The sequence below is a fragment of the Zonotrichia albicollis genome, chromosome 5, assembly GCF_047830755.1.
Source record: "Zonotrichia albicollis isolate bZonAlb1 chromosome 5, bZonAlb1.hap1, whole genome shotgun sequence".
NCBI lineage: Eukaryota > Metazoa > Chordata > Aves > Passeriformes > Passerellidae > Zonotrichia > Zonotrichia albicollis.
The window spans coordinates 6,052,039-6,067,387 of NC_133823.1; the positions used below are offsets into that span (position 1 = coordinate 6,052,039).

At 34.7% G+C, this 15,349-nt stretch overlaps 1 protein-coding gene across 1 annotated transcript in view; it reads right to left on the reverse strand.

The window, feature by feature from the left end:
- Nucleotides 1–15,349, reverse strand: part of DNAAF9 (dynein axonemal assembly factor 9) — an 81,657-nt gene that overhangs the window by 40,595 nt on the left and 25,713 nt on the right. Inside the window, exons 6-12 of the mRNA XM_074540423.1 lie at nt 14,752–14,779; nt 11,357–11,434; nt 10,136–10,234; nt 9,351–9,406; nt 7,865–8,000; nt 5,199–5,280; nt 2,550–2,586 (exon numbers count right to left, since the gene is read on the reverse strand). Coding sequence (XP_074396524.1) covers nt 2,550–2,586; nt 5,199–5,280; nt 7,865–8,000; nt 9,351–9,406; nt 10,136–10,234; nt 11,357–11,434; nt 14,752–14,779 — 516 coding nt within the window. The remainder of the gene's footprint in view (nt 1–2,549; nt 2,587–5,198; nt 5,281–7,864; nt 8,001–9,350; nt 9,407–10,135; nt 10,235–11,356; nt 11,435–14,751; nt 14,780–15,349) is intronic.

Genomic DNA, 15,349 nt, shown 5'->3' on the forward strand with positions numbered 1-15,349 from the left:
AAAGGAGCATTTTTTCCTCTCATTGCACAACTCCCTTAATAGCTGTTTATTATTATTATTATCCCTTTATTATTATCCCTTAATAATAAAGAAGGGATCTTGGTTGGAATAAGTGAAGTGGTTTTATAGTTAAGCTTTCTGTTTAAGAAAATGAAATTAGAGCGAGGAAATTGCTCGAATTACAGGATATTTTAGGGAAATAACTCTTGATATAAATGTGTCTGGTGCTTTTGTTAGTCAGGAATAAAAAATCTGATTTATTGTCGTTTTTGCTGCAGTTGGGTTTCAGAATCAGATCCTGAATGCAGAGTCTGGAGTGACAGAGGGATTGGATTTACCTGGACAGGGGAGGGATGGATGGACCCTGGGAGGGTTTGGAAGCCCTGGGATGGAATTCCCAGAGAAGTTGGGGCTGTCCCTGCACCCCTGGAAGTGTCCAAGGGCTTGGAGCCCCTTGGGATAGAGGAAGGTGTCCCTGCTGTCCCTCCCTCTCCTGGCAATATTTGGAATATATTGGAATGAGATGCTCTTTAAAGATCTTTTCCAACCCAAACCATTCCATAATTCCATGAAATCTCCATCCCCAGCTTAGTCCAATTCCTTTCTTTAAAAGGGGACTGAGAAAATGGTACAGAAATAAACCAAACTCAGGAGCTGTTGAGACATTTACAGCTCAAACCAAAAACCCAACCAAGGAACATCAGCCTCTGTTTTCCTGCTAAATTACAATTAAAAAATGAGCAGCTCAATAAAATGACTCCCTAAATTTTAATTTTTCTCCACTGCCAATATTGAGGGAGGGAAGAGGGGGAGGAAAGAGGAGAATACAGCATTGAAGCCAAATGCAAAGCATTCCTGAAGGATGGAAAAAAAAAAGCATCTGAAGATCCCAAACATGGAGGAACCTCAAAATGCACCAAAGTTTGTCTTGGATCATCCCCAACATTAGCAAGGGACTTGAAAATTCAGCTTTTTCACTATTTTTTCATGTTTCTGGATAGTAATATCCTGAGCTTTCATATGCACTTAGCATGTTTGCACTGCATTAAAGCAATGTAATTCCTTTATATTGTAATTTTTCCAGATTTTGTAACCATTCCTATTTTCCCTAAAATTCACACTTACATTTGCAAGAAAACACCTCAGTGAGGTGTCCTTTGTCTTACTCTTCTTCCCATTTTAACATTTTAAAGTTAGCAGTGAAAAAAGAAACCAAAAAATCAGCACAAGATTTCTTTTTTGTTGCTTTGGAAGCATTGTCTTAAAATAAAAATAAAACCACAAAATTTATCCCAGTTTATCTTTCCATTTTCAGGGTTGGTTTATACACGCCAGGCAATCAGTACAGCCAAATTTGGAATAAATTGTGTTCATAAAATACATTTTATTTTATTTTATAAAATATTGACAACTCCAAACTAAACAGAAAATCATGAGTTCGGGTTTGCCAAAAAAGTCAATTATACTACTGTTGTTGAAATTAGATTATTTGAAGCAATACAGGGATGCTTCCAAGAAAAAAAAATTATTATTTTTAAATTACTGCCTTTATCAACCCCTGCTTTGTTTAGAGTTTCTCCACTCAACTTGATTAAAATGTATTTAGTAAAAGGGATTTTTGAAGGAGGACAAAAAATGTTAGAGCAGCATGTAGATGCAAGAAAAACACTTGTTGGAGTTCAGTTTTCTCTTAAAAAAAGGAAATTCTGCTGCTCAGCGCAGTAATTCCATTTTTATGTCTCACAATTAACAAGAATCAACAGTATTTAGTGTGACAGTACTGACACATTAAATATATATAAATATATATTAAATATATATTTAATATTTTTAGTATCTTGCTACTGGGTCATGCAGCTTTGCAGAAGCAAAAACAGGCTCCTAAAATGATCCCAACTAATAAAGGAGGACAAAAATCTCGAAGGAAAAATCGGATTTATCAAGAGAGAGAGCAGGACCAAAGCAGATTTTCTGTTGTGTTCTCCAAGCTGGACAGGGATCTACAACATGCACAGGAGGTGGACATAACATGGATAAACAAAGTGGGATTTTGAGATGATTAAAATGTGCAAAAGCTTTGCAGCTTCCCAAATTTTAGGAAAAATTTCGTTTGATTTGACCTTAACATAGTGAATTTCTTCACAGGTTTGAGTGTTCTCTGTTGGCATTTTCACTGAGCATCAGAAATCTTCCCAATTGTTAATGAAAACTGGTAAAAAAATTGACTTTTTCTTCTATGTGTGCAAGATGTTACAGTGTGAGAGACTTTCTCCCTTTGGTTGACATAAAGTATCTTTAAAAATTATTCAAGATTAATTTTTTACTACAATTTGAGCAAAATTTATTAATATTTCTTATCCTAACAACTCCCCATGCGCCTACTGAAACTCCCCACAGGGATTTTGCCTTTGCAACCCGGTGCCATGCAGATTATTCTGAATAAAAATGTCCCTGCAAATGCCAACAGCCACTAAAAGCAGCTTTCACCAACTGCCATGAGGTAAAAAGAGTGAAAAGTTAGGGAATAATATAAAAAATTGGCAGCTTACACTTGCTCAGCTTGCTTGTGTATCTCATTGTCATTTCCTGTATTAAAACAAAAATAATAAAGCAAAAATAATAATTTAAAAAGGTTGGTTTAAGCACTCTGAAAACATTTCTGCTGCATATTTTACATGGAATTTATCCAGTATTTTATACTACTAAGGTTGTAATTCCAATTTTCCAACCTTCCCCTCTTCAGCTGTTCTGACCCCAGCATATTATATATTAATATATTGATTATAATTATTAATATATTAATTATAATATATAATAATCATATATTAATATATTATATATTTATATAATAATATATGTAAAAATAATATATAATATAATAATTATATATAATAATACATAATATAATGATTATATATTAATATATATTTTATATATTATGTATTTCTATATATTATATAATATAGTATTATATATTTCAATACATAATATATCATATGTTATATATAATATAATATAATATAATATAATATAATATAATATAATATAATATAATATAATATAATATAATATAATATAATATAATATTTATTTCTATATTTATATAATTATATATAATATAATTATATATTAACATATATTTTATATATTTTATATATTATATATAAAATATACATATTAAGTATACGTTACACATATATATTTTTTATATATATATATATATATAATATACAATATATGTTACATATAAATTATATTTTATAAAATATAATCTTATTTTTTTTTCAAGAAAGCCCTAAGCACTAACTTCACCCATGGACTTTTCCAGCCATTTAAAATACATTAAAAAATGTTTCTTAAAAATTTCACATGGCCTGTTTTTATTTAGGAATACAGCTACTGTAACTCATTACACTGAGGATAAAAGATGGAAGTGAAAGAATTTCCTTCATCCTAAAAATCCTCAGTGACTTGACAACTCCCAGTTTGAATTATGTATTTTGGAGACTGGTTTTTTATAAATCCATATGGAACATGGACTTAAATATTTGGTTAATGCTTTAAAAAGAGTCTGCACACTGAGATGTGACAGATTTTATGTTCAACACTCAGACAGATTTTCCCCACGAAATCTGCTATGATTTCATGCACTGGCTACAAAATCCACCACTTAGAAATTTTCATGGAATCACAGGTAATAACTGCCTTGGTGTTTTTTTTAAATATCTATATGAAATATGAACTTAAATATTTGGTTAATGCTTGAAAAAGAGTCTACACTGAGATGTGACAGACTTTATGTTCAACACTGAGATCTGACAGATTTTCCCCACGAAATCTGCTATGATTTCATGCATTGGTATAAAATCCACCACTTACAAATTTTCATGGAATCACAGGTAATAACTGCCTTGGTGTTTTTTATAAAGCCATATGAAATATGAACTTAAATATTTGGTTAATGCTTTAAAAAGAGTCTGCACAATTGAGATGTGACAGATTTTATATTCAACACTCAGACAGATTTTCCCCACAAAATCTGCTATGATTTCATGCATTGGCTACAGAATCTATCAGTTAGAAAGGAAGCAAAGCCTTTAATTGCTACAAATTTTCATGCAATCACAGGTAATAACTGCCTTGGTGTTTTTTATAAAAATCTATATGGAATATGAACCTTTAAAAAGAGTCTGCACACTGAGATGTGACAGATTTTATGTTCAACACTCACATCTGACAGATTTTCCCCACAAAATCTGCTATGATTTCATGCACTGGCTACAGAATCCACCACTTACAAAGGAAGCAAAGCCTTTAATTGCTACAAACTTTCATGGAATCACAGGTAATAACTGCCTTGGTGTTTTTTTTAAAAATCTATATGGAATATGAACCTTTAAAAAGAGTCTGCACACTGAGATGTGACAGATTTTTTGTTCAACACTCAGATTTTCCCCACAGAATCTGCTATGATTTCATGCACTGGCTATAGAATCCACCACTTACAAATTTTCATGGAATCACAGGTAATAACTGCCTTGGTGGTTTTTTATAAATCCATATGGAGTATAAACCTATATATTTGGTTAATTCTTTAAAAAGAGTCTGCACAACTGAGATGTGACAGATTTTATATTCAACACTCAGATCTGACAGATTTTACCCATGGAATCTGCTATGATTTCATGCATTGGCAACAAAATCCACCACTTACAAATTTTCATGGAATCACAGATAATAACTGCCTTGGAGTTTTTTATAAATCTATATGGAGTATAAACCTATATATTTGGTTAATTATTTAAAAAGAGTCTGCACACTGAGATGTGACAGATTTTACGTTCAACACTCAGATTTTACCCACAAAATCTGCTATGATTTCATGCATTGGCTACAAAATCCACCACTTACAAATTTTCATGGAATCACAGGTAATAACTGTCTTGGTGTTTTTTATAAATTCATATGGAATATGAACCTATATATTTGGTTAATGCTTTAAAAAGAGTCTGCACACTGAGATGTGACAGATTTTATGTTCAACACTGAGATCTGACAGATTTTCCCCACGGAATCTGCTATGATTTCATGCACTGGCTACAGAATCTATCAGTAAGAAAGGAAGCAAAGCCTTTAATTGCTACAAATTTTCATGGAATCACAGGTAATAACTGCCTTGGTGTACTTCATGCACTTACCCAGGAAAGGAATGTGAGTGGCTCCAAAAAAATAGGTCCTTGAACAAGCCAGAGGTCCCTTTGGAGACACACACTGCACTACCTAGCAGTCGGTATTAATGAGATACAAAAACATCAGTAAAACAAATTGGTGCAATAATTAACAATTAACTACGTTCCCCTTAAGGCTTCTAAGCACTGACAGACTACAGAAGTTTACAACACAGAACTGGATGGTGAAAAAGCAACTTACGTTTTCAAAGGTCTATTTCACTTTTGACTTGACCTGAATGGTTGAAAAACTTTGGAAAGGAGATGAGCTCTGACTTGTGCTTTCAATTTCCTATGCCAACTGCTCTTTTTTCATGAAGAGGAAAGTGGGTCAGGTTCCCATAACTAGGCTGGTCTTATTTACTATTTTCATGACACCCTATTAAAACAGTATCACCTGTACCTGGAAATAAACCACCTTTTTTAAGAACAGCATCAGAATCTGAGGACAACAGATGGAGCAAGTACATCACAATAACACAGTACTTGCATTTTCAAAGGTATCTTATTGTTAACAAGGCAAGGAAAGACACAACTGAAAGTGTTCTCACAGAAATAATGTGAAGAGCAGCAAATGGAGGATGAGATTTCACCAAGATGCAAAAATCACTCTTTTTTCTCAGGCTCTGCACACGTGATTTGTGCCTCACATCCATCCACCCCTGAGGCAGCTGCACATGAAATGCTGACAAATCATCAACTCATGGGCTCACTCATGCTCTCACATCCACCTGCCCAGGGCTCACAGCACCCCCAGAGCCCCTGGAGGCAGCAGGAGCTCCCTCCACACTCTACCTCTCTCCTCCTTCCTTCGCTGCCAAGTTGCCTTCGGGAGCCACCCAGCCAGAGGATCCCAAATCCCTGGGGTGATGGACCTGAGCACATGTTTAACCCCCCAGCTTTGACTGGGAAATGGAAACAAGTTAATCATATTTAAATATCCAGCTTTTACTTGGACATGGAAACAAGTTAATCATCTTTAAAAATCCAGCTTTCACTGGGAAATGGAAACAAGTTAATCATCTTTAACAACCCAAATTTTACTGGGAAATGGAAACAAGTTAATCACGTTTAACAACTTTTACTGGGAAGTGGAAACAAGTTAATCATCTTTAACATCTCAGATTTTACTTGGAAATAGGAACAAGTTAACCATCTTTAACATCCCAGCTTTTACCTGGGCATGGAAACAAGTTAATCATCTTTAAAAATCCAGCTTTTACTGGGAAATGGAAACAAGTTAACCATCTTTAACATCTCAGATTTTACTTGGACATGAAAACAAGTTAATCATCTTTAAAAATCCAGTTTTTACTGGGAAATGGAAACAAGTTAATCACGTTCAACAACTCAACTTTTGGAAACAAGTTAACCATCTTTAACATCTCAGATTTTACTTGGAAATAGAAACAAGTTAATCACGTTTAACATCCCAGCTTTTAGTTAGAAAGGGAAACAAGTTAATCATCTTTAACATCTCAGATTTTACCTGGAAATAGGAACAAGTTAATCACGTTTAACAACCTAGCTTTTAGTTAGAAAGGGAAACAAGTTAATCATCTTTAAAAATCCAGATTTTACTTGGAAATAGAAACAAGCTAATCACGTTTACCATCCCAGCTTTTAGTTAGAAAGGGAAACAAGTTAATCATCTCTAAAAATCCAGCTTTTACTGGGAAATGGAAACAAGTTAATCACGTTTAACAACTCAACTTTCACTGGGAAGTGGAAACAAGTTAACCATGTTTAACAACCCAGCTTTCACTGGGAAATGTAAAAGTAAAAGCAAAAGTTTAACAAAACAAGTAAAAGCATGTTTAACAATCAAGCTTTTACTTGGAAATGGAAACAAGTTAATCGTGTTTAACATCCCAGCTTTTACAGGGAAGTGGAAATAAGTTAATCATGTTTAACATCCCAGCTTTTACTAAGAAAGGGAAACAATCATGTTTAACAACCCAGCTTTTAGTTGGAAATGTAAAAGTAAAAGCACAAGTTGAACAAAACAAGTAAAAGCATGTTTAACAATCAAGCTTTTACTTGGAAGTGGAAATAAGTTAACCATGTTTAACAACCCCGATTTTACTTGGAAGTGGGAATAAATTAAGCTTTGCAACTTCATCTGAACAGTCCTGGAATGTTACGAAAAATTTTTCAGAGTTTTGTCAATAGTTGTTGAAGCACACAGTGGAATTTGGATATGTGGGGTATCTCAGGTTTATTCACAAAGATGTTATCCAAAAAAGTGGCTTTTTGTTTCTTTTTTAAGAGATGGCTAAATAAAAGTGATTAAAATGGAATCTGTGGGTCACAGTTAAGTGTATCACGGAAGGTGTTCACTTTGTGGCCAGGACACAAACAGCATTTCCCTCTCCCCCACCCACTTAGAGCAAAACTTGTCTTTTTCCAGAGTATAAATTATTTTAACTCATTCAGCAATCCCTGATTAAGAATCCAGTATGGTTCCACTTGGAAAAAGCAAGAAAAATCACATTTTGTTCCTTAACCTGATGGAATGCTAAAGTGCTTTACGTTAAGAAGAATTAGGCATTTAACTCATGAAAGACAAGCCCAAAAAATATACAAAGAAAAAGAGAATATAGTTTAAATCTCAGATAACTTCTCCAAAGCCTTACCATGTGCTTGGCAGTGCTTCCACCAGGGCCAGTGTTTCGGACCAGATGCCCTTCAGATGGAAAATTAAAGTTGCCAGTGTTCAAGTTCTCCTTTGTGGAGTGGCTGCCAAACAGGACAAAGGGCTGCCTGCTCGGGCTGAGGAGGACACAGGGAATCAACACCAAAATACGTGCAGGAAGTTCACAAAAAACAAATTAAATCAAAGCTTTCAACTGCTGAATTTCCCATTGTAATAATTAAAAAGATTACTAAAGTTTCACAGTGAAAGGAGCAAGTTCAAAAGAAAAAATCTTCTCGCATTTATAAAATGATAATTTCTTTCAAATACAACGAACTTATCTCAAGGTTGTTCTCAAATGCTCTTAGAATATTCTTTTATCTTAAACTGCCTTGAAAAGCTGCTTAGTTTACAATTTACTATCTTGAAAAGCCCTGAAAATGATTGTGTTGGAAACAAACAAAACTATTTTGGGTTTAGTTCTGGCTTTGGGCCCAAGACTCAGCTGGAGAGGTCAAAGATTTTCTTTTCTTTAATGCAAAGCAAACACCAGAGGATGCTGCCAGAAATAAAGGACAATAAATAAATAAAGGACAATAAATTCCACTGATTTACTCCAAATAGAGGAGAATGTGCAGAGACTGAATTAACTAAACAAACCTTGATTGACTCACAACAGCACAACGTGGATTTTGCAACAGCTGAACAATTTTTGGTTAAAAGTCTCTCAGAAAGTCACAGAATGGTTTGGGTTGGAAGAAACCTTAAAAATCCTCTCATCCCAACCTTCCACTATCCCAGGTTGTTCCAAGCCCCATCCAAACTTTTCTAGGGATGGAACAAGGAAGGAACTGATCATAATGCACAAAAATTCATGGTATAGGTAAAAATTACAGCATTAAACCCTGGGAAAATTCAGCTTATCCTTCCAGGATGTGAAGGAATTTGCACAGGCTTTTTTCAGTATAAGATCTGATCTACTGAGGGGATATCAAAAGGAATTTTAAACATTATGGCATCAGGGATATGGAAATAAAATATTGAGGTAGTAGCACACCAGATCACTACTGTAATTAGCAATAATAATAATGAGTAATAATAATATATAATTATATTATAATTATATATATTATATAAATTATATATTATAATATATAATATAATAGATATAAGATATAATATATTATCTAATATATAATGTATCATATATAAAAATAATATAGATCATTATCATATATCATCATTTTATATATTATATATTATATATTGCATATTATATATTATATATTATATATTATATATTATATATTATATATTATATATTATATATTATATATTATATATTATATATTATATATTATATTATATTCTATTATATTAACGATAACGAGGAGTAAATAATAATAATAATAATAGTAATAGTAATAGTAATAGTAATAATAATAATAATAGTAGTAATAATAATAATAACAGTGAGTAATAATTACCTGTTATCTGTTATATGGCTTGAGATCATGCCATGGCTGAAATAACTTCTGAAGGGCTGGGAAGAATTAAAAACAAAAATTATTACAAAGTACATGGACAGAAGTGTGAAATATTCTCTTAATAATTAAACCTGAATTAACTTTCTCAGAGAAAACTCCTGAACCCTCAGAAAATGCTTCCAACCTCCACAAATTAACACAAACCCCACTAAACCTCTCATTTCATTAAATCATTAAATAATTTAGGTTGAGAGGGACCTTAAAGCCCATTTAGCTCCAACCCTCTGCCACACCTTCTACCATCCCAGAGGAAACAACAAAATGCTTCAAAAAACATCAAAAATGCTTCAAAATGTATCAAAAGGCTTCAAAATGTATCCAAAAAGGCAACAAAATGCATCCACAAAAAGCCCCCAGAAATGCTGTGCTGTTTTCTCCCATGCTCTGTGTCACCCCCTCAGTTTGGTTTGAGGTTTGAGATGTGCAAATTCAACTTGTTAAGCCCTGAACAAACCAGATTCCATCCAAAGCAAATTAAATCTACCTGCAAATATCTCCTGTGCAGGTAGAAATTGAATTATCAGTGAGCAAACACTTGACTGAATTAGCCCTGCAGTCCTAAGCCATCATACCATGGATTTTTCAGGTGGGTGGTGATTTTAAAAAATTCAAATTATGTGGTTTTAGCCCTCAAACATGAAAAGTGAGATGGGATAGGGAAAAAAAAAACCAAATTCATGCTGAATAATTATTTTTTCTGCATGGATACTCTGAAGCAGACTTACCTCCCCAGCCTGAGATTCTGAGAGTTCCAGAATGAAGGGAATTTCAGTGTCAAAATTAGCAAAAAAGTTGGTCCACTGGTGTTCAAAAATCTTTAGATCCTACAAGGAAAATATTTGACATTACTTCAAGAGAAATGAAGGCAAAGGCGGAATATTTCACTGGAATACAGACTGCCCAATGAAACAATAAGCTCAAGAAAATAAATGTATTTTAGAAGATAAGGACATTCTGCTGGATTTTAGGGTGTCTTTATGTGGGTGTGTGGTTTACGTTTATTGTTTTCAGAAAATTTAAGTCAATTTAGCAACAACTTTCAGGTTGAAAACATCAAATTATAATAAATAGGTCTGCTAGGAGTGGAGGACAAGTCTCAAACATTAATCTCACTTCCACACAGAGAGGGGAAATGAAATATCAGAGAGTGATTACTTAACCTGAAAGCCTTGTAAAAACTCTATGATATTTTAATTTTCATTACAGCAGTTGACTGAACAACCAAATTGGTGTGAACTACCAATATTTTATTAATAAAGGCTAATTACTGCTGAATTTTGTACATACTAAATTGCTATCAAGCTAGGAACAGTTTAAAAATTAATATATACCAAGAATTCTGAAATTATATATACTACGAAAGTATAAATACTAACTTAATAAATTATAAATATAAATAAATTTTAATAATTATAATAAATCTAAATTTTAATATAAATAAATTCTAATTACAAATACTAATATTTATACACTGTTTTCTCCTCCAGCACTGAGATCAGAGCCTGGCATTCATGTGGAAATCCCTTCCCTCTGTTTGTATTTCCCAAAGCACCAGAGCAGCCACTGAGTGTCACTGTTCCCCACTTGAAACATTTGAAAAATGCTTTTTTATTCTCTTTTATTTATTTGGAAGAACGGTTGTGTGTTAAAGGGGATTTTTTTTAACCCTTAACACACAAAAGCACAGCAACTTCATGTATTTTGTACATGGTTTCATGACATGAGGGAAAATTTTTAGAAGGTTTTCAGACAATAAATTCAAGGAAAGCAAGACAAGTTATTTTAGTGTTTTGCAGAGTTTGTGGTAGATTGAAGGAATAAATCAAGCAACAGCAGGCAGAGCCTGTAAATTAAGCCCACAAATTTAATTAAAACCAAACAAAATCAAACTTTAACTCTGTGGTTACACCAAGCAGGAGGTGACGCAAACATTTCACCTGCATTACCTCAAAAAGCAAATCCTCCAGGGACACAGGATCCATTTTGCTGTAGGTTTTCCACAAATCAGCACTGACATCCATTAACTGAAAGAGATTTTAAACACATTTCTGTGAAAAACACCACAAAGAAGGCCACAGATGCAGGTTTAACCTGAGACAAAACTGGAAAACAGTGCTCCTTAACTCTGATTTCACAGATATTTCCACTCTGATTTCACAAATATTTCCACTCTGTTACAAAAGACCTGACCAGTGAGAGTCTGAACTCTGCACAAAGCTTTCTCTGCATCCTCCAAACAAACCATTTCACAATATTTTCTCAATTTCATAGCAAAGAACTGCATGAGCTGGTGCAGGCAAAAGGGCAAGATGAGTTTTCTGAGTTCAGACAGCCAAGAGCCAATTCCAGGTTTAGTCATCCTGAACATCAGCCAAAACTTGCTCCAAGCTGATGTAAATTTAGGCTTAAGACAGTTTAACTTTGCAATACTCAATTTAGGCTAAGACAGCTTAATTTTGCAATACTTTCTTCCAAGTAGCAGGATGACGCTCATGGAGAAAAATATTTAAAAATATATTCTTAAGGAACATTTGTATCTGAATAATTCTGTATTTTCCCATCACCCACCCAGTTAAAAATGCGACACTGGCTGGAATTTTATTAATCAGTTTTCTTTACAGTTATTCCAGGTACTCCCATTTCACCCCTATAAACACAGGAAATTTTCTAAATTACAGATGATGCATATGGAGAAGAATATTTTAAAATACATTTTTAAGGGACACTGGTATCTGAATGATTCTGCATTTACAAAATGCAGAATCACCCACTCAGTTAAAAATGCAACACTGGCTGGAATTTTATTAATCAGTTTTCTTTACAGTTATTCCAGATACTCCCATTTCACCCCTATAAACACAGGAAATTTTCTAAATTACAGATGATGCATATGGAGAGCAATATTTAAAAATATATTCTTAAGGGACATTTGTATCTGAGTAATTCTGCATTTATTCCCCACCACCCACCCAGTTAAAAATGCAACACTGGCTGGAATTTTATTAATCCTCTCCTTTACAGGTACTCCTGTAATAATGATTTCCCAGACTTCATTTCCATTCCATTCTTATAAACACAGAAAATTTTCTAAATTACAGATGATGCATATAGAGAAGAATATTTTAAAATACATTTCTAAGGGACACTGGTATCTGAATGATTCTGCATTTACAAAATGCAGAATCACCCACTCAGTTAAAAATACTACACTGGCTGGAATTTTATTAATCAGTTTTCTTTATAGTTTTTCCAGGTACTCATGCAATAATGATTTCCCAGACTGCATTTCCATTCCATTCTTATAAATACAGGAAATTTTCTAAATTACAGATGATGCATATGAAAGATGCATACGGGGAACAATATTTAAAAATATATTCTTAAGGGACATTTGTATCTGAATAATTCTGCATTTCCCCACCACCCACTCAGTTAAAAATGCAACACTGGCTGGAATTTTATTAATCAGTTTTCTTTACAGTTATTCCAGGTACTCCCATTTCACCCCTATAAACACAGGAAATTTTCTAAATTACAGATGATGCATATGGAGAGCAATATTTAAAAATATATTCTTAAGGGACACTGGTATCTGAATGATTCTGCATTTACAAAATGCAGAATCACCCACCCCACTCAGTTAAAAATGCAACACTGGCTGGAATTTTCTTAACCCTCTCCTTTACAGGTACTCCTGTAATAATGATTTCCCAGACTTCACTTCCATTCCATTCTTATAAATACAGGAAATTTTCTAAATTACAGCATCATGAACAACTCTGTAAAAGAGGAACTGCCTTTAAAAGGCTGGGAAAAAATCCTGAATTATCATCTTTCAATTGTATTCCAGTCTTAGAGAACACACAGCAGAGGGAAAATCTCAGAGGGGAAAGTCTGAGCTAAAAATGTACCAAAAACCTTCTCTTTTAATAATGGCAGAAGAATTAATTTCTAGATGATTTACAATGATCCCAAATGCACTTCCAGCCTGGTTCCCTCCCCCCTCAGTGACACAGAACCACACAAATATGTACAAAGCTAAGAATGTCACTTCCCATTTGAAATCCCCTCATGATTTCAAGGAGGGAGCAAACAAGAACTCCAGCTGGAGCTGCCTGGACTGCCAGAGCCAACATGATTGTTCTCAAAAAAGGAGTCCAGGAATTTTCCCTGCTCTCAGAGGTAAAGACTGAGCTAAAAATGTACCAAAAACCTTCTCTTTTAATAATGGCAGAAGAATTAACTTCTAGATGATTTACAGTGATCCCAAATGCACTTCCAGCCTGGTTCCCTCCCCCCTCAGTGACACAGAACCACACAAATATGTACAAAATTAAGAATGTCACTTCCCATTTGAAATCCCCTCATGATTTCAAGGAGGAAGCAAACAAGAACTCCAGCTGGAGCTGCCTGGACTGCCAGAGCCAACATGATTGTTCTCAAAAAAGGAGTCCAGGAATTTTCCCTGCTCCTTTTGAAGCATTCCAGGAGTGCTTGGGGACAGGATCAGCTCCCTGGATCACACAGGAGAGGTTCTGTCTGTGCCACCCTGTCTGAACTTTATTTTTTTTCAGAGCCTCTACAGATTTGTGAAATGAACTGGGGTAATTAAAGGACATTTAAAGATCCAAACAGCTGAATTGCCAATGAAATTTTCATTAACTCATTTTAGGCATCAAGAAGGGTGAGTGATTGCCCTCCCCAAAGATCTCATCTGTTTGCACTCTGTGTTTAAGGCTTTGGGCAGGTTCACACCACAAGGTGTTACAGTACCAGTGATGAATGAAATAAAACCTGAAAAAAGCCCTGAAGAAAGCTTAAAATCTTTCACCCAGTGGAAAGAGTGCTCAGAAAGGCACAGGAACTCACAGAGAATATTTCTGAGCAAGCATGTACAATTATAGATATGATGAGACTTTAAAAATGGAATTATTCGTTCTCTGGAGGTTTTCCAGCTATCAGGAGTCAGACAAAAGCCCACTGTGGCTGTAAAAGAGGAGGAGTGATAAGAAAATGGGACATCTGCATTGCTGTGGCAGAGATTCAAAAAAGAAAGCAAAGAAGCTTTAAACAAGCACAGAAATGCAAAGCTGTCATCTGAAAATGCTGTTCAGAGCTTAATTAATAAATGGCAAATCAGTGACATAAGTTGCTCAGAGTTAAATCATTATTAAATACAGGAGCAATTAAATCCTGATTGTTGCCCTATTGAGCAGGGTATGATGCCCCAGGAATATAAAATGTCAGGGAGAGCAGGGGTGCATCTCTTCACTCAAAACCAGGGACCCAAGAATAGTCTTTTCTTATTTTCTGAGCTCATCTCAAGGTGTTTGTCACCAACCAACTCTTCCTGCTCTGCTCTTGAAGATCTAGAATTCATGGAAAAAATTAGGGGCAAAAAAATCCATCTGAGGGTAAAAAATTTGGTTATTGGTAGAGGTGGCTCTAGAAGGAAGGGAAAGGAAAATGAAAGGGAAAAAGGAAAAAGGAGAAGAGAAAGGAAAAGGGAACAGGGAAAAGGAAAGGGGAAGGGAAAAGGGGAAAGGAAAAGGGGAGATAGGGGAAAGGAGAAGGGGAAAGGAGAAGGGGAAAGGAGAAGGGGAAAGGAGAGGAGAGGAGAGGAGAGGAGAGGAGAGGAGAGGAGAGGAGAGGAGAGGAGAGGAGAGGAGAGGAGAGGAGAGGAGAGGAGAGGAGAGGAGAGGAGAGGAAAGGAAAGGAAAGGAAAGGAAAGGAAAGGAAAGGAAAGGAAAGGAAAGGAGAGGAAAGGAGAGGAAAGGAGAGGAAAGGAGAGGAAAGGAGAGGAAAGGAGAGGAAAGGAAGGAAAGGAAAGGAAAGGAAGGAAAGGAAAGGAAAGGAAAGGAAAGGAAAGGAAAGGAAAGGAAAGGAAAGGAAAGGAAAGGAAAGGAAAGGAAAGAAAGGAAAGGAAAGGAAAGGAAAGG